At 37.8% G+C, this 20,561-nt stretch overlaps 2 protein-coding genes across 2 annotated transcripts; both read right to left on the bottom strand.

Moving 5' to 3' along the window:
- LOC121514749 (sulfide:quinone oxidoreductase, mitochondrial-like) lies at positions 1 to 7,290 on the bottom strand. Its single transcript, XM_041795035.1, has 10 exons — positions 5,692 to 7,290; positions 3,394 to 3,594; positions 3,057 to 3,227; positions 2,917 to 2,970; positions 2,641 to 2,835; positions 2,172 to 2,381; positions 1,811 to 1,994; positions 780 to 847; positions 508 to 686; positions 1 to 408 (listed from the first exon to the last, which is right to left on the bottom strand). Exons 2-10 carry the CDS (start codon positions 3,589 to 3,591, stop codon positions 351 to 353), a joined length of 1,317 nt encoding a protein of 438 aa, XP_041650969.1. The 5' UTR covers positions 3,592 to 3,594; positions 5,692 to 7,290; the 3' UTR covers positions 1 to 350.
- A 147-nt stretch (positions 7,291 to 7,437) lies between these two features.
- On the bottom strand, positions 7,438 to 17,697 carry sqor (sulfide quinone oxidoreductase). Its single transcript, XM_041795034.1, has 10 exons — positions 17,387 to 17,697; positions 16,566 to 16,766; positions 16,208 to 16,378; positions 15,448 to 15,501; positions 15,166 to 15,360; positions 14,862 to 15,071; positions 14,519 to 14,702; positions 9,136 to 9,203; positions 8,855 to 9,033; positions 7,438 to 8,765 (listed from the first exon to the last, which is right to left on the bottom strand). The coding sequence occupies exons 2-10, from the start codon at positions 16,761 to 16,763 to the stop codon at positions 8,708 to 8,710; spliced, it is 1,317 nt and encodes a 438-aa protein (XP_041650968.1). The 5' UTR covers positions 16,764 to 16,766; positions 17,387 to 17,697; the 3' UTR covers positions 7,438 to 8,707.
- Positions 17,698 to 20,561: the final 2,864 nt, after the last annotated feature.

Below are 20,561 nucleotides of genomic sequence, written 5' to 3'. Positions count from 1 at the left end.
CCATAAACAAACTCATAAACCTTGTGGAAAGCCTTCCCAGCAGAGTTGAAGCTGTTATAGCTGCAAAGGGTGGACCGAGGTCATATTAAACCCTATGGATTAAGAATGGGATGTCACTTAGGTTCATCTGAGAGTCGAGGCAGGTGATCGAGTACTTTTGGCAATATAGTGTATGTAATTAATCACTTGATAAAACCACTGTTAGAAGTCAAGACGCCCAAAGATTTTTACCATCAAAATAGTCCCATTACACCGTAGGACCTTCCTTTGTAGAAAAAATGGATTTAATGTGCCTCTTATTCTCCTAAGGTTTAGCAAAGGCTTATAAATTTCCCAAACATGAGGTGGTCTTATTTCATCCCAAGATGAAGGAGTTTCCTGTATGGTGCTGGTCCACCCCACAGGCCCCTGAGGTAGAGACAAAAAAAATGAAGGTCACCAATTAATTGTGTCAGATGGTTTGGAACATCTCTTTTACTAACTTAGACATTGTATTTATGCACATACTTTAAGAGACCATGCCAGTAGAGGTGAGGCATCAGATCAGCTTTCAAGTGGTACATGGTTCGTCTTTCTTTGGCTTGATTTATGGGGAATGTCTCCAGAGGTTGAAGATTGTAGTCAAATTCAGCCAGAACTACTGTGTTGTAGCTTGTAACCAGGGGACACGAGGTGTAGCCATTATACTATAAATAAGAAATTATAGCTGTTTAATTGTCAACAGTTTCCACTGACAGAGCAGTTTCATTAGTCCTCATGTTCTTGATGTTGTCACTTACAATTTTGTCTGGCTTCTCATTGTTCAGTATTTTGCTGATGGTTCTGTTCAGGATGGCAGACTGTGCAGCTAGAAACAGGAGTGTTAACAAAGGTTTAGAGCACCACCCGCAAGTTTGAGAATATCCCGCCTTAAGGTTTTAAAAAGCCCATAAGTTATGCTTTTGTAAACAATTATCAGAACAATGCCAACCAGCTAAACAACCCCCATAACATCTACATCTAAAATAATGACAAAAATCAGCTCATCAATCAGACTTTTGTCCTCTTAGGTAGATTTCAAGCATAAAACTATTCGTCATCTTAGTTTAACCAAGCTGGCTACCAGTTGCTTTTAACTGATCTCAACATGTAATTGATTACTTACAAAGCCCAGACAGTGCTTGTGCCCAGTTATTTATCAGTTTGCCCTATGTCCCCTTCCCCTCCCTGAGATCCTAAGACAAGTCCCTTCCAAAGTCTTGTAGTTACACAATGGGATAGAGCCATAGCAGTAAGCCCCTAAAGTTTGAAAATATGAGCCTGGGGAGATCACACCTGCAAAACTGACTGTGCTAATATGTATGTTGATAGTTTAGTAAAGTTTGGCCTTAGTCCAACTTTAAATACTAACATGCATCCAGTTAGAACTGTCTAGCAATAAACACCTATTCAACATGTAAAAGCCATTAAATCATTAATTACCTTGCATGAATACACCAATTGTACACTTGTTTGCATGACTCGGCAATTTTTTTCACTGCAGTCAGACTGCAGATGTGATTTGAAATGGTAATCATAGATAATACTAAGTTGCTAGAAACTTTAAATAAACAAATCCATGCTTTGCAGACAGGAAATGGCACAAATACAAAGAAGTGACATGACACAAGCTTTATAGCTTTACAGTGTGTGGTGCATATATGTTTTTAATCCTGTGTAAACCGATATTATTGCTTACACTTGCACAAAAGATGCCCTTCTTATATGTGACCAATGTTTCCAATTTCTAGATTAATGCAGTGTCTGGACCAATGATGCCACAGTCACTTACCAACAGCAGCAGCTGTCCTGGCGGTGGGTAGGTTGGTACAGTCTCCAATCCCAAACACATTTGGATACCTTTTGTGTTGGAGGTTTTCTTTGTTCACATCCAACCAGCCAGCGTCATCTGCCAGTGGACTGCCTTTAACCACCAAATTGGGTCCCATTGGAGGTGCAACATGAAGCATATCATACTGATAAAGAGAAAGAGAAAAATACACGTTTCTGTGGTAGAAGCAGATGTAATGGTGGTTTCTCATCAATGCCAACATAAAGGAATCATTTATAAGGACATATGGTTTAAATATGCTGTGCATGCAGTTATTATTTTGTAATGAACATATATGCTGTAATGTCAGTAACAGCGTTACCTCGATCACTGTGGTTTCCCCTGGTTTGTCAAGGTTTTCAAACACAGCTTCTTGCTTGTCTGCCCGAACTTCAATCAGATTTGTCCTCAGGTTTACTCGAAGGTCACGCTGTTTCACAACTTCCCACAATGCATCAGCATATTTCTTAATCCCAAAGATCACAGGGAGGGATGTGTTGTATATTATATTGGCCTTTGCCCTTTTACCTGTCTTGGATAGAAACATAAAATATTTTGTAAAACTTAAAATAAAAATCTTGAGAACTTACATTGCAGTAAATACTTTGTGCCAAGTGCATTGACTCTAGCACATTCGTCTGATCAGCCTTGAAGCACTTTGTGCTACTTACTAATGTTGTGTCCTCCTCTCTGGATCTTTTCTTGTGTCATATCCACTCTCAGATGTACATTGCCTCGGGCAAAAGTTTTTGCTAATTTACATTGAAACATCGTAAATATAATACAAGTACCTTTCTGAAATAGGCATCTGATAGGTACATGATCTTCTGTGGAGCTCCAGGACATTTCACAGGGGTATTTGGAAACGTAAACACAGCATTTCCTTCTTTGAAGTTCTGCAGAGCTTTCCATGTTTTCTCCACAGTTGTGACTGAGTAGTTTGATCCAATCTTTGGATGATGTAACCCCTCTGCCAGTCCTTTTATCTACATGAAACAATTTATCTTGGGGTATTTTTCTGAGTAAAATATCCATAGAAAGGGTATAGTAATAGCTAAACGCATTACCTTTTCAAAATGGAGTTGTAAACCAAGAGCCACAATCAAATACTCATAGGAGATCTGTAATACAAAAGAAAGACAGTAGATGATAGTTTCTATAACACTTTCATATTTATAATATACACACTGTAAAAAACAATGTCTACCTCATTCCCATCATCCGTGCGGACCGTGTTTTGGTCGGGGTTTATTTCCTGAACTTTAGCTTTCACCCACTTCACTCCAGATGGCATAACACTGGCAGTAGAGCGACCTGAAGAGGCTACAGTTTTGGCACCAGCACCAACCAGGGTCCATATCGGTTGATAGTAATGAGTCTGAAAAGTAGAAAAGTTTCATGAAACTACATTTACCTGACAGTACAAAAAAAATTCCTAGAGAATCAAACAAAAATCAAAGCTACGTTTCTGGATACTCGTCTTGGTTTTCATAATCGGTTACAAAGAAGTAGGGCAATAATAGTTAGATCTATTGGTTCCTTGCCTCGCTGGGCTCCACAACAGCTACATTCTCAGCTCCAAACATCTTCTTCATTCGAGCACTCATTGTAATCCCTCCACTTCCTCCTCCTAGCACAAGCATTTTGTAATGTTGTTTAGCAGAGGCTTGGCTACTGGTGTGAAGATGAGAGATCGCAATGCCTGTTGGGTGGCACCGTCTCAGACGTTGCAGTGCAGCCATTCTCTGTTTGAAGAATAATATCCAGTCATGTTTTAAAAAATCATGCATGCTTATTTTTGCTTCACACTTACAGTGCCTATAGAAAGTATTTAAAACCTTGGAGGTTTTACCCTTTTTTAATTTTATAAATCAATCATGGTCATGATAAATTGTTTTCTTTGCCAAAAATATATTATTATTATTTTAAAAAACTCTCTAGTGTCAAAGAGCAAACAAATCTCTACAAAGTAATGCCAAATAAAATTATCTAAGGTAAAATAAGTGACTGTATGAATAATCACCTCCTTTAAAGTCTCCGATCTAATTCAACAGAGATTCAGCCAATTGGTGCTAGTAGTTCCAAAGTCAGTGATAATGGTGATCACCATAGTGCAGTGAATGTGTCTCAAGTGATTGTAGTATAAGGACACTTGTGTCTGGAAGGTCCAGTCATTGGTATTCCTGGCTACCATGACACCATGAAGACAAAAGAACACTCCAAGCAACTCGGAGAAAAGGTTATTGAAAAGTATAAGTCAGGGGATGGACACAAAGAAATTTCCAAGACACCAAACATCCCCTGGAGTTCAGTTAAATCCATAATGAAGAAATGGAAGGAATATATGGCACATGTGTAAATCTGCCTAGATCAGTCTGGCCTCACAAACTGAGTGACAGAGAATGGCAGAGAGAAAGCCACAGCTGGCCCTGGAAGGCTTGTAAAGGTAGAGGGTAAAATGAATGTGGCAAAATATAGGAAAATCCTGGAGTACAATCTTATTCAGTCTGCAAGAGAACTACGGCTAGGGGGAAGATTTATTTTCCAGAAGTCAATGATCCGAAGCAAACAGTGAAAAATACACATGAATGGTTTATAGACAACATGGTGAATGTTCTGGGGTGGACGAGTCAAAGCCTAGACCTTAGTTCAATACAGAATTTGTGGCTGGACTTCAAAATGGCTGTCATGCTTGATCCCTGTGCAACCTGACAGAGCTAGAGCAGTTTTGCAAAGAAGAACGGAGTAAAATTGCAATGTCCAGATGTGCAAGCCTGATTAAGACCTATCCACACAGACTCAGTGCTGACTGCAGCCAAAGGTGCAACTACTATAACTAAATACTGACTTGAAGGGGGTGAATATTTATGCAGTCAATTACTTTACACTACATATTTTCATTTAATTGACATTACTTTGTAAAAATCTGTTTTCACTTTGACATTTAAGAGGGGTTTTATTTCTATTTTTGGGGGAGTCAAAAAGGCAAAATTAAATTGACCATGATTGATTTATGAACTCAGTTGATTTATAAAGTCAATCAAAGGGTAAAACATCCAAGGAGGCTTTTTAGAAGCACTGTAAAGTTTGAAAATTTGAAATTAACTTATGAGTGTGCTTCAAATAATCCAAATGTAGGTTGAGAGTCAAACTCCTGTAATAGCCTATATAAAGATATCTGAGGTGAACTGAAGAAACAGTCAGAAGCAGAGTTGAGTCTTATTACCAATAACATTTTCACAAACTTGGAATTTTACTTTGCGTTTGGTGCAAAAACATAGAAGAAAAACATCAAGAGGCTATTAAAACAACAGTACTTCCACTAAATGGGGACTTTAATAGATTTATACAAAAATACAGGAGCTATATAAAACATAAAATACAATATAATGACACAAATGAAAATAATAAAACGGATAATGGTTTTACCAGACATATATTGTAACAATGACTATTCCAAACATACTTCCTACAGAAAAACAACAGGATAACAACAGGAGCAAATTAGCAACTGATAATGATGCCATAGATTATTTATGAACTGCAGGTGAAAGTTTAACATACTATAGACCTGCCTTAGCTCGATTCAGAGCTTCTGAATTTGACATAGGCTTGCTTTCTATCGTGCCTGTCTGACATTTGCATCAATAATCAACACACTGTAATATAAATGAGTTACTTTTGATTAGTTTGGGTCTAAACCTGAGCAGAGCCGTTGCGATTCATGCTGTCCACTGAGCCTACTGAGCCTCCATAGCAGGCATTTTTGTATACGTCATAGCCATGAAAATCATGCTCAGGTGAATTTTCTGGAGCGTCGAAAAGAGTCATTATGCACTTACCCTCAGCGCAGATGTCAGTTCGGTCCAGTTCCCGAAGCGACTCGGGAAAACTCAGTTATCCCGGACTAGTGCAGAGGGACCTGCTACAACCGGGGTGAACTTCCAACACGCAGCTTAACCTTATCTGAACTTGGTCGTCTCTTATGACTGACGACCAGAACCACCTTTCGTCCCGCCTCCTGCTGTCAAACCTGCCTCCTGCACCAATCAAATGCACCGGTTCTTGACTGATAGTTCTAACAGTCAGTGTTCTAACGTCTAGGTTGACGTAGCAAAGTTTTGTCCCATCAAAAATTACTATAAAAGTTGACAAACTTTCTATTTATTTGTGGTTTGATCATTAGGTAAAGGTAATTGTGAGGGCCTTAGTGGGTTTTATTAGATGTGGAATAAGTGGGCTACAAGACTGTCGTACAAAAGTAAAAGTACAGTTACTTTGGTTAAAATTAACTGAAGTATGTAAAGTAATAATACATGTAATGATATATGTATAATAATGAAGTTTTAAAAATTAAAAAAATATATATAATTTAAAATTTCCTTAAAGCACGGAGTATTTAATATATACCTTTTTTTAATAAGTAGCTTGTACGGTAAATTGGGATCTTTTTTTTTAAATGTGCAATAACAAGAAGATAATATGAATCTCGAACCAGGCTGGTTAAAATAAGGTGCAACTTAACCAGTTTCATGTTGTTGGCAGAGAGCTACAACCTCCTCGTTTCATTTTTCTCAGTACTTGATGCTTTTTAAAATGTAGTTAGGTACATTATGGAAGAAATTAACTTAAGTAAATGTAAAAATTACTGATTTTAAAAAAGTAATCAAAGAAGTACAAGTACACAGAAAAGCTACTAAATTCCAGCAATTTAAACTAAATAAGTTATTGCCAACATACGGTATAAGTGTAATTTAAACACCTTTCTGTTTAAAAAAATTGGACTGAAGATAATTACTTTTCAATACTTTTTGACACCACTGAGTATTTAAATAACGAAGATCTAATCATTTTGAAACATGTGGTATTTAAGAGGATAGAATATTTCTATAACCTAAGTATACTCAAATGTTGCTGATGCAAAAACTGCATATCAAAGTTATTAATTTTGGTATTATGACAACCATTTGCTATTTCTTTACAGAAGAAAATATTAATTGACACTTTGCTATAAAATACCAATATGAATATTGGCCAGTCTTAGATTAGGGTAATTCCTAAAGCCTAATCCTGAAAAGAAATGCAGTGAAACATGTCTAAAACTGCCCCTGCTTCTATGAAATATCACATTTTGATATTCTTTCTAAGGAGTGAGAGCGGCAAAAGTTTGAGTAAATACATTGGCGCTGTGTAGTCTTCAGCCCAACAGGCCAGCATAATTGTCTAAAAATATACTTCTACTTAATTTCAACAAAGATATCAACGTAGCCTTTAATTAAAAAAAAAAAAAAAAAAGTGTTTGTGGCAAGCTTGGTTTGCAAACAACTAGAGACGGTGGAAATGCAGGTCTGTCTCTAAACATTGCAGGAAGTGAAAACCAAAAGAAAACCAGTTTCTATGATTGCAAACCCAGTAAAGCCTATGAGAACAACCTTGCATCTTAACTCAGTTAGCATTCCTCAAGAATATGTTTATGTCACATGTGTTTTCAACATGAAAAGACAGATTTATTTAGTGGAAATGGTGGCTTAGCAGAGTCATTGTCAGAAATGTATGTACACATTAGTAGACGTACAATCAAAACAACATGGTTTTTCATCATCAATGATTTTACTTAAAAGTTATTATTATATTAGACTTGTGTGTACAGTCGTAATTATCAGGGAGTAATAAATCAGATTTAGTCTGCCTGGGCACAAAAATAATATCTACACACAAATTAAATTGAAACACATATTTCTCTTTCCAAACTAATTGAATGAAATGTTAAGTAGCATAGATAAGTACTTTAGAATGAAAAAAAATAGCTATACAGACAGGACGGGTCTGTATTTCAGTTCAAAACAGACCTGAAGAACATCACACTGATAAAATAATAATACACACATAATACAGTACATTCAGTGGTATACACAATTTTTGTCAATGATCCCTTGAATATCCAGCAAAAGCCAAGGGCTGTGCTCTTGTTCCAAACACCTACATTGCTAAGTGTTTACTTCATAAAACAGGGTTATATGGAATATATAAAAAAAGCCTAGCTAACTTCATTTAGGCTTCATGGCATGTGTGAAACCTACTGGCTTATACATGCAAACTGGTGCATTTTCTCACACTAAAAGCTCAGCACCATCATAACTTTAAGGGTCAGTTTTCTGTTTCAAAAGTCATGATTACTTATAAAACCCTAATAATTAAATTCAATCCTAATATGCAAGCCTATTTGGGTTGCCAAGAGACTAAACAATAATATGGGAGGCAGGGGTTTGACTTTTGCTATATGCTTAGGCCACCTTTAATTGACAATAATTCAGTCAAAAAACTGAAACCATTTGTTGCATTTTGGCTTCTCTTTTTCAGTGAATCCTTTAAGTGTAAATGTGGCTGCAGTCTGCGAGAAGACAACACTATTTTCCTCTCTCCCCCTTTATTTTGAAAATTAAACTTTCATGCCACATTTATCAATCTTCCACAAAAATGTGCTTTAACATTGACTGAGCTGCAGAAAAGAACCACACAGTTAAAATATAAGCAGCTAAAAATGTCCCTGTGGAGTTTGCCAGAAGCAGCCATCTCTCATTAAGGTGTTAACAAGTTTTCCCTCAGGGGTTTAAAAAAGTCTGATCTGATTTTTCGTGACAGTATAAATACCTCTTCTACTGCAGCCTTTACTGCAGATATTAAAATACTTTAGTGATCATCTAATTGAGATAAGCCAAGATGTCCAATTAGTAGACTTTGGACAATACCAACCACAGTGTTTTTGTGCCTTTTTAAAACAAATGCACTTTAAGTATTATGTTTTTTCCTTTCAGTTTGAGGAATGTAGGTATAAACTTGCACACTGATCATGCAGTATTATTTCATCCCAAGATGAAGAAGCTTCCTGTATGGTCCTGGTCCACCCCACAGGCCCCTGAAGTAAGAACAGTAAGTACATTAACTAATTTTGGTGAATGATGTGGCACCATCTGTTGTTTCAACTTTAAACAATCATCTACTTACCTTAGAAGGCCATGCCAGTAGAGGTGAGGCATTATATCGGCTTTCATGTGGTACATGAGTCTTCTTTCTTTTGCTTGGTTAATGGGGAATGTTTCAAGTGGCTGTCCATTGTAGTCAAACTCTGCCAGCATGACTGTGTTGTAACTTGTGACTAGTGGACAGGAGGTGTAGCCATCGTACTAGAAATGAGATGAGAAGCATTTACTGGTGTGTATTTGCAATTTTTTAAACCAGGGCATTTTCAATATTCCTAATAATCTTGATTTTGCCTTGACACTTACCTTCTTATCTGGCTTCTCATTTTTTAGTACTTTGCTGATGGTTCTGTGAAGGATGGCAGACTGTGCAGCTGAGAATGAGAAACAGTTAATACGCCTTTTCAGTTTGAATGCAACAAACAATCATTGTGTCCAGAATCCATTATTCACACCTAATCTATACAGTTGATTTTAAATATTGCAACAGTAGTTTAACAGTAAGTAATAAAATAATTAAACATTCCTTAAAGCTTTATATCAGTGGGACATTACACAAAAATTTATCCAACCACAACTTTGAACAACATTTAGCACATGAACACATAGACTAAAGGAAAGAAGCTAGGAGAAACTACACATGGACTTATAAAGTGTTTTCCTGTTTGTGCACAGCCTTGCCCAAAGAAAAAATATAGTTAAATGTTTTAAATTTAAATCAGATCGAGAAATGTGTAATCCAGATCAGGGCAATGCTCTGTCCTCAGTGCTTTTCAGCTATAGCTCAGGAACGTGCATATGTGCATGTACTCTGTCAGCAGATGAATACATGGACACAAAGATTTGGAACGAAATCCTAATCAGAATAAAAGCATCCTGTATACATGCCAGTTGGAAGATCATGATCCCATATAGCCCATTCACAATAAAACTTCAATTCAAACAAGAGCGTAGCTCATGTTCATCAATATTGATATCCATGTATACACTTGTCCTGAATGTGTCTTCCTGGTCGGGGTTAACCTCCTCTTTCTGAGCATGGCTGCCTCACTCCTCAACTGCATGTATTTGAAGGTCCTCCTGCTGACCTGCACTGTCCCTGTGTTTATCAGCTGCAGGAGAGGTTAGTGACATTGAGCCTTCAGTTTAATTTGAGAAAACAGAAGAAAAAGATATGGATGTCTTGTAGTGCATGGTGTAGATTCATTGTGTTCACCCAGTGTTTGTTTACAATACAGAGTGTGACTAGCATACTAACTAAAAATTATAACAGAGGTTTAAAGACACTCCAGTACAGTAGCTTTGATTAAAAGGTGTCTCACTCCAGAGAAATACTCCTGACAAAACTCAATGAGAGAAAAATACAGAGGCATGGGCAGAAAAATATAGTATCTGGTGGGCATGAGAAACTTTCTGGTGTGCACAATTTAGTTTTGCATTTGCATCAGGAACTTCAATTTGTATTCTTTTCAGTCCATGTCCCTCAAGGGGAGCCGTAGAAACATGGACTTGGCTCAGATTGTGTCATGCTGCCACTGTTCCACTTTGTTTGCTGATGATCAATTAGCATATACAAACAAGCAGGGGTACATTTTTCATTTATTTTAGTTCAAACCAGCAGGACATCTCTGCAAATATGTGCTGTATAATATAAGTGCTTTAATGCAGGTTACATGCCTCATGCATGTACATGCACATCATGATAAGATCATGTTATTCAGCATCAAAGTAAATGCCGTATTTGGAATGCCAAATCAGAATTATTTTAATCCAGCTAAAGAAATAGTGCTCATTCAGACATAGCTCGGGTGGGAACAATTGTCACTTCTGATTTTTTTCACAACAATAAGTGTAAGTAGTGAAGCAACTCCTCTAAAATGTGGCAGACCAACAGAGTGACAGACCAACAGCTGCAGATGACAAATGGAGACAGAGAAAAAGAAATCGTAGGAAGCAGTGATGAAAGAGAGTAATCAGCCGATTAAGGGAGGAAAGCAGTGCTAACACAACTGATTAAATCTTAAAATGTGTAATTATTTAGACACATTAAGATTTATAACAATAAATCAATTGCAAATCATTTTTATCTAGCTCTAACGGTTTAATGGTAGTTGGTGTATATCATAGGTAAATATATAGAACAGAGGAGACAACAAATGTTTTTAAATATAAAAAGTGCATAAACAGCATGGAAAAAGAGGTTAAGTATCTAAAAGTCCACCTCAACTACTAGCCCTACTAAGTCCCTGTAACCCAAAACAATGTTATAGGCTACATCAAATATCAGACCATGATAGAGAATAACAATATCCTCAACTAATGGTAAGAAAAATTAAAAGAAACAAGGTACAAACAGTAAACCTGAGGAATGATTTATTGTTCTCTAATTGTGGAAAAAGTGCCATAAGCGCATAAAACTGTATCTAAATAGAGTTTTAGTTTTTGGTGTTGTTTTTTTGTTTGCTGTGTTTTTAAATAGTGGGGTGAATATCCACAACCTCCAGATGTTTGACTGATTCAGATCATTGGGATTGCAAATAAAAAACAAAAGGTATTTTCTCATGCCAGACAGATAGATTACTTAGCTCACTGGTTCCCTACCTAGGGTCAGGAACCGAAGGAGGTGCGCAAAAGATCTTAGGGGGGCACGAGGCTCTGTCTGCTCTGAGGCTGCCAAAATTCGATTTGCAAATGAATTAATATTGACTAAAACCATGATAAAGTACTTATTACGTAGTTTATACAAAGGTCTTTTGATAAGAAAAACATGCAGAGGCCTTTTTCAGGGTTTTATCAGTAAAAAAGTTCAAATCTGCTGATTTCTGGCAGCAGTGTGTCACTTTTTCTTCTCTCTTGTGTCCTGGGGAAGGGGGGATGCTTTTCTTAGGTACATGTAGTGGGGGACTCCAAGCAAAAATGGTTGGGAAACACTGACTTAGCTGATATTATAGTCTGATATAGGTGTAGTGCAGGTAGACAGCAGCTTGTAGCAGCTCTGATGTGAAAGCCTTTAACACAGTACATACTGTATAATGAAGACACAGTGCTCGACAGGATATAAAATTGCCATCATATAGTTTGTCCAGCAGAGAGCGCCAAGACTCCAAGTTCTTAGATTTCTCAACCAGCATACCTGGTCAGATATCCATCTATTCTCTACTTTGCTGAGAAGTGAGTACTTGTACACTTAACCAGTAGCCTATATTTTGAGAGATTTAGAGTTTCCCTGCAAGTAGGGGTGGAACACAATGGAACATTCCAGGAGTAAAAGCTGAAGGGCAATGATGTTCCCCTCAGACAAAAAAAATATTTTTAGTGTCTTGTAATGGGAGAATTTGTATACTGCTGGTTTATCTATGCTGCAAAAAACATGGCAAAGACTCACTGCCTAATACTTGATGATATTGAATTCCTGCATTATGGGTGATTTAAAATGCATTCCTCATGTCTCATGTTTTATAAGGAAGTACCCAGTTGTTTTAAGGACGCAGGAAGCAAATACAAGCCCCAGCTTGTAGCTTTAAAGCCCATCACATGGCAAGAGAGATGACTTTGAGAAAGGAACTTTGGGTTGTGTTAACCATGATTTATGACTACCACTTTCAGTTTCTTGAAAAAACACTTTAATAAAGAGACACTACAGAACTGTCCACCTTTCTGGAAGAAAAAATCCATGAAAGACAAATTCCATGAATTGCCAGGGAGTCTGAGATTTTACCAAGAAGCATTACTCACTGGATGCAACAAGGACATACAGGATGTAATGGTACCAGTAGTCCTCTTATTCACACTATCCATATTGTGTACTGCTAAGTCCACAGGGGTTCCACCAGAGGTAGTAGTTTCTTTTGGACTTCTACAGCTACTTGAGGATCTATTAACCCAGTTTATTTGTCTATTGAATACTGATCTTCACAGTAAGTCAGCAGGGATGCTGTCCACAAAGGCTGTGGGGTCGAAGGATATGGAGGAAACTATTTGGTGACTTTGGACATGCATCTCCAAAAGTTGAGAGCTGTTGTACTTATTCTCCCCCAGATTCTGCTGAGAGTTGAGCACTTGATTGTCAAAACCATCGTTAACCTGCAGAGTGGCCAATGCTCCAACATTGAATCCAAACCGTCAACTGAACAGTAAACCCAGCTGTGGGTATAATGCCAAGAGTGGTCATGAGAGTGGAGACAAATTCCAGTGTAATTTCAGCATGTCAAGAAATGTCTTGTTTTATGGAGAGTCATCACAAAGTTGTTGCTTCTTCCCTTTGACAAACTATGATCCACCTCTGAGGTAGGATGCTCTGGTACTCCTGATACCTTACAGTCTGCTCTGAGAATTTTCATCTTCCATAGTTTTTCAGCCTATTATACAGCAAATTCAGTAGGAAAGGTTGATGCTGTTAATGGTCTACTTTTTTGGCCCAACACAACATGGTTTTCCTTAAGACTGAAAACCACTAGAACTTCCTCTAGAGGGATCTTTTGTTTCGCCCTTGTTCAACCTCCTCCTCACAAGCCTTTCAATGGTATCCACCCCCGAGATGTAATGACTCCTGGCTTGGACTTATCATTGAGGACCAAATCGACCTGGGGACAATCCACTGGGCTGTCGTCTCATGCTGGAGGTGAGTCATCACTTGGTAAAACCTGCACCAAGTGGTTTACAATTCAGTGTTCTTGGGTGTGCCAGTCCTGCCAAAGGTTTAGCTGCTTAGCTGCTATATAAGCAATAGCCACACGGTCATCCAAGTCCATATTTTTATGATTCTACCATAGCAGCCATACCCTTCTCCTGGAGGTGGATGTAAATGGGAGAAAGGAAGGACTTGACTCATGAGTTGGTGACCAGGCTGCGCCACTTTCCCTCACTTTTGGCCTCAGTTCCTCAGATTATCAACATGTTTGCTTATCTACATGGCCTTTGCTTCTGAGGGGCCTTTATCTGTTTCTATGATTCAGTCTTGTGGATGACTTCAAGAAGGACAACAGCCACTCAGGCCTGGCCCTACATTCAAGAAAAGCCTTAAACCGGTTTGTTTTTAAATTGGGTATACTTTCCAATACTTTATTTTTTACACATTTGAGTGGTGCACCTTGGGTGTCTTGAAGAGTAATCCTGTAAATATATGAAACCTGTAACATAGTGCAGTCTCCATACCCAATAATATTGCAACACAGGCTCTCTCTGAGCAAGACACAAGACTACACTGACCGAACATGTTGAGCACAAGACTAAATCTTTACTGCAGTCAGATTGCAGAAGTGATAAGTACTTGTTGATAGCAGTGTCATCATCAATAATGCTTAGTTGCCAGGAACCTCCCATCATTAATCCACAGTTAGCAGGCAGGATATGACACAGGCTCAGGAAATTGGCAGAACATTGAGGGTCAAACCTTTCACTGAGTGCTTGAACCAACTGCAAAACATTTCGTTATCTTGACAATACCACACCAAATTATGTAAACACAAAGGTGTACTGACAAGAAATGAGTAGTAGTTAGTGTCCCTCAGTTACAAACTTTATGGTGTATGTTGTAAGTTTTATACTCTCCTTTAAACTTCTCCTTATTGAGCAATCCATAAAAGAGCAAGAAGTTAACAAGCCCCTGTAGGAACTACGTGCAGCAATAGGGTGCTTTCCAGTTTTGCACTGTCAAAATGTCATGACTGATGCCACAAAAATCACTTACCGACAGCAGCAGCAGTTTTGGATGTGGGCAGGTTTGTGCAATCACCAATTCCAAACACATTTGGATACCTCTTGTGTTGGAGGTTTTCTTTGTCAACATCCAACCAGCCAGCCTGGTCTGCCAGTGCGCTGCCTTTAACCACCAAATTTGGTCCCATTGGTGGTGTGACATGAAGCATTTCATACTGGCAGAAAATAAACACAACTTTTTAAGGACATGTAGCTGAACAGGTTTGACAACACACAGTACAGCAGTTATTATTTTGTTAGATCATTCTGAGGTACAGTAACACAGTTATCTCCATATATATGTATACATGAGGTATGCTTTATACTGTATGTACCTCTATTGATGTAGTTTCCCCTGGCTTGTCAAGGTTTTCAAATACAGCTTCTTGCTTGTCTGCCCGAACTTCAATCAGGTTTGACCTCAGGTTTACTTGTATGTCACGTTGTTTCACAATGTCCCACAATGCATCAGCATATTTCTTAATCCCAAAGATCACAGGGAGGGATGTGTGGTATATTACTTTGGCCCTTGACCTTTTACCTGTCTTGAATAGAAATATGACAGCACGTCAATAAAAAAGCACACTTGATAGGTTTTAAAATGTACCGCATTATCATTTTATTCTGAAGGGTGATTACCTTTCTTAAATAAGAATCTGACAGGTACATGATCTTCTGTGGAGCTCCAGCACATTTCACAGGAGTGTTTGGAAAACTGAACATAGCATTGCCCTCTTTGAAGTTCTGCAGGGCTTTCCATGTTTTCTCCACAGTTTCCACTGAATAGTTTGACCCAATCTGTGGATGGTTAAATCCTTCTGGGAGTCCCTTGATCTACAGAAAACATCAGTGAACTTTTTCTTTGGGTGTAACTTAACTAAAAAAAAGAATGGACTTAGAATCAAATCAACACAGCATTACCTTCTCAAAATGAAGTTGCAAACCAAGAGCAACAATCAAATACTCGTAGGAAATCTGTAAAATAAAACAAAGACTAAAGAGAGCTAAAACCACTGTGAAGTTGCAAATAAGCTTTTTCTTACAAATTGCCTATGAACATCAAGCTTGAAGTCTTACAAATTATTTCTCTTCTGTAATGTAATTTGTAGGGCTGTAAAAAAGATTAAAATTTGTAATCCTGATTAATCCCAGGATTTCTGTAGTAAACTGTGATTAATCATACCCTATTTATAGCATTTTAAAAGTCCACTTTTTTGCATTCAAAACTGGTTTGTGTAAGTTTGGATGTCTCTACTGTCTTAAATCAAGGGTAAGATACTTACAGTTTGGATACAGGCCTGCTTTTATAGGTAAATTGAAGAATTCTAACATGAACTTTACTATGGAAAAAGGACCTTGTTATGGACTGAAAAGGAAATAAGTGGACAGTAAAAGGGAAATGTTTAACATCAAATGGTTCAGATGACTTTGAGTTGTCCACTAGGCTGTCTGTGAGTTTTTTTTTTTTTAAATTAAAAAGACATTAAGGAGCAGTGGTGGGCTTACTTTGCATCACTGTAACTGCAGGGAGAACGGGTTTAACCAAAGTTTTTGGTTGATTGTGATTTTAAAAAAAAAGGGGGGCACTAATTGCGGCTCGCAGTTTATTGCAATTAATGCAATTAATCTTAAAAGACCCAGAAATGTGTTTATCTTTGTATAATTAATTGAGCAGATTTACCTCATTCCCGTCTACTGTTTGGACCGTGTTCTGGTCTGGGTTTATTTCCTGGACTTTAGATTTCACCCACTTAACTCCAGATGGCATAACACTGGCAGTAGAGCGACCTGAAGAGGCTACAGTTTTAGCACCAGCACCAACCAGGGTCCATATCGGTTGATAATAGTGAGTCTGGAAAAACAGGAAAGTTGCTTCACTTAACAGGGAAAATGTTTCTGATTAAATGAAAAAGTAATACATCCCAGCTATATCTTAAACAGCCACCAAATCTTGTACTTTTTGGTCGTTTGTTGTGCATGGGCACAAAAAGAATATATAATGTATAGAGTAAATACTGTATAATGTATCGGTTCCTTGCCTCGCTGGGCTCCACAACAGCCACATTCTCAGCTCCCACCATCCTTTTCATTCGAGCACTCATTGCAATGCCTCCACTTCCTCCTCCTAGCACAAGCATTTTGTAATGCTGTTTTGCAGAGGCTTGGCTGCTGGTGTGGAGATGAGAGATAGCAATGCCAGAAGGTTGGCATCGCCTCAGACGTCGCAGTGCAGCCATTCTCTGTTTGAAGAATGATAAGAAGTCATTTAAGAAAGGAAAATTTCAGATACAGGCCACCACCTGGGATTTAAATAATAAAGTATGCACATTGCATCTCCAGATTTGCAGTTTGAGTATTTCACAGAGAATTAAAATGTTTTGACCTTCTGAGGTGAATCAATCTGTGGGATCATGAATAACACTGGTTTTAACAACATCCCTCATCAACAAGGAAATATTCTAGATAAATCAACCTTATAAAACCCACACATGTGCAGGCAGACTCAAACAAGATGACAGTTCTTAACTTCCGACGAGCTTTATTCTGAAATAAATATCAAAACAGGACAGTTTTAACTTGAGATCTCGTCTCGACATGTCTGCTTATCAGTCCAACTCTCAATATGACCGAATACAGGGACCATTGAAAACGAAGCACAACTAACTTACACGCTGTTGCAAGGTCACATTTCTTTTCGTTTGGTTAACATCAAAAACTGGGAAAATCAGCTGTACTGCATACTGCGCAATCAACTCATCGAGCCTCCGCCACAATCACTCCTGTACGTTACATTAGAAATAACAATAATATTCAAGTATGGTTTCACATTGAAAAGTATTCTGGCTTAAATGATACTTACGTAAACCAGAACTGTTTTCGACAGCCCCTTAAATCAGACGAAAATTCAGCCCCGTTGACTTTCCCTCAGCAGAACAGATAGTCCTGTCGCCACCTGAGTGAACCGTCACCCAAAGTGAACTTGCAGTTTTGCTACTTCTCCTTTGAGAGATAAACCGAGAGTACGTTTGTTCCGCCTCCTGCGTCGTTTGCCCAATCAAAAAGCCACAAGTCTTAACTGTCAGTTTATCTCTCTACGTTCACACCATTCATTTTCTGTCAGAAGGGAGCTAGATTTGTCTATTTTAGCAAGGATGTTGTGTTGTTATCGAGGAAAGTTCATGTTGTGTTCAAAGGTTGTCGGAAAGTGGCCAATCCCACCTCTCCCTGCATGGATGCGTACCGAGTGTTGTCTGAAGCCCTGTCTGGCAGCATGTAGTCGTCCTGGAATCAACTATAAAGCTCGTTTACAGAAATATACTTGGACTTATTGATGCTTCCCCTTGTCTAAAGGCTTATCTTAGTTAGTTGTGAAGCCAGAGACAGTATATACACTCTATGGGTAAAATAGACGACTGTAATCTGCAATTAGCCTACTATGTTGTTGAGTGCTGTGCTCAAGGTGGATTAATGTGAATGTTGTATCTATAGAGTCTGGGTGGACCTGCTCCTTTTGTAAAGCATTTGGACACAGAATTTTTCCTGAATTGGCGCATACACAAATAAAGACTGGATGGTGGGTTGACTGATTGAATAGGAAATATCAAATATCCCCGTTTCTCATGAATGCAGCATTTCCTGTAAACAATTTGGGCTGATATCCATGAAAGCCAGTAAGATTTCACCAGGGGTTTAAAGAAACAAATTAGATTTACTGAAATTACTGTACTTGAGTATGTTTTTCTCGAATTTGTACTTTCTGAGTACATTTTGAAATCAGTAATTTTAATGCTACTTAAGCTGGTTTCAATCATGGAAACTTTACTGTCACTTGAGTACAATACTCTTGTACCTTTTTCCATCTCTGTTGAGATGCAGAAAAAAAGAGCAAACCTGAAGTGTTGATATGTCAGGGTTAAACATTTCTGTGTTGATTTCAAGTCCCAAAGTGCAATCTTAACTCAATACTGAGTGAAATGGTCTTCAGTGTTGGAGTTATTTGACAGTGCTGTTAAATTTAACAGCAGTTTGCATCTGAAGAGTCAATTGATCCAAGCTCTGTCCATTAAAATTTCAAATCAGGGGCGTTGTGTGTAGGCAGAGTTCTCCATCGTACCCAAGGCAGAGTGTTTACATGTGTTTTACACGTGTTTAGTTATATTTTGATCCCTGTTTTACAGCGATCCCTGCTGGGGTTCTCTTGGTCATGTTTCTGGCGGATTGTTGCTGTATTTGATGTGGTCTTGCCAGATGAGACCCACTTTGCCACAGATTTTCTAGAGAAACTTCAGCTCTATCATGTTATAAAATAGTCAAAACTTTCAAAAGTGTAGTTTGACTGCATGTAGTGTGGACCAATGCAGACACTTTTGAAGTGTGTTAAATTTAACTTGGCTATATATAAGTTTAATCAATGCTTTTATTTTATTTTTTGTCTATTTTACTTCATGTGACTTTACCAGGACAACCTAGTTGGAGATCTACTCTCTTCTTGTTCTGGAAAAGATGATGCTTTCCTTTACCAGTCACTTAGTACTCAGTACTATAAGTAAACTTTAAATAAAGTACTTTTTGCTTTTAATTGAGTAGATTTATAGAAAAGTTCTTGATTAAATTTTAACCAGATTTAATGTACTTTTACTTGAGCACAATAGTCATATACTTTTTCCACCTCTGGATTTCACCAAAACCATAAACTAGATATACTGAACACCTATAAATCTTAACCAAAGAAATTTGAATTTAAGATCTTCCTTAAAAAATGCAGCTTTTTGTGGTGAATAGTCCACTGTACCATAAAGAATACGACCGTGTCCTGTGAAGCTGATAATCCCATTATTATGAGAGTGTCAGGTTGTTTTATATTCCCTCACCCTTGGCACACTGTTTTGTCTGGCTTTCTTTTTTTGGCAGGGGATCTTACTAGGGCTGACAGCTTCCATTCGATTGGTTGATTGTTTGATCGAAAAGCTCTCATTCGACCAAGATCACCCTGGTTGACCTGTGGCTCCTTTCCAGCATGACACTCCCCAATCTCTCTCCTCAGTTTCCTGCTCTAACCATTGTCCTAACTAAATGAAGGCATAAAAACCCAATAAACAACCACCACTAGACAACAGCTACATCAGAATCAGCGTCGGAAAGTTTATTACATCAGATAAAATTAATTTCATTTTTTGTAGTTATTTTTGTGTACTTTTACTTTCTTGAGTCCTTTTTAAATCAGTCTCTTTACTTTTACTTCAGTATATTTTAGGAGAAGAATTAAAATTTAAAACAATAAAGCTCTGAGTTAAAAAAAAAAGAAACAAACAAACAAACAAAAAACATTTAAACTTGGACAGCAGTTTTCTTTTACCTGACGTGTCCAAAAGACCAGTAGCTTGCTTTAACTTTAACCACAGTTACAGGGGGCTACTTTAACTTTACAATAGTCTTGTACTTTTTCCTCCTCTGGTAAGAAATTAACCTATGCAAACCTGTTACTTCAGCTTGGGGTAGCCATGAAGCTAACATTAACTTAACATTTCAATATTCATCACTGTGGCAAAGAAGAAAATGCTAAAAAGCGGCTAATTGCTGTTGTCTACAGCCAGTTAAAAGGTTAAAACGTATGAATATTACCACTGTCATTCTATAGTACCTCTTTTATCGTCTTGGGGTTCCTGTTCAACAAGGGAGCGATTCAATTATAATTTTCAAGTCCGAGATAACTTACTACAGTAAAACATATTTTAGTTATTACAATAGGATCATTAACGGGAACTTCCCGCTCTGAACGGGAATATGACGTCAGAGGTCAACTGCCGCCGTTTCGTGGTCAGTTTGTTTCCTGAAACCCCGTATTAGGTCACTTGGTGGCGATACAGCGACATTTTAAACAGCGTTAATAAGCTCGAACAAGAAGCCAGTAATTTTTACGTTGTTTATAATTCCTTTTGAGGGTTTTTCTTATAAATGTAACACTGTATAGTGCTTCAACAAGCCAAAGAAATATGTTTTTTGTTTTCGCACTGAAAAAGAGAGGTGCTTTTTGC

This window comes from Cheilinus undulatus, linkage group 9, assembly GCF_018320785.1.
Source record: "Cheilinus undulatus linkage group 9, ASM1832078v1, whole genome shotgun sequence".
NCBI lineage: Eukaryota > Metazoa > Chordata > Actinopteri > Labriformes > Labridae > Cheilinus > Cheilinus undulatus.
Note: the sequence above shows the minus strand (reverse complement) of the source record. Positions and strands in the feature narration are given on the sequence as shown.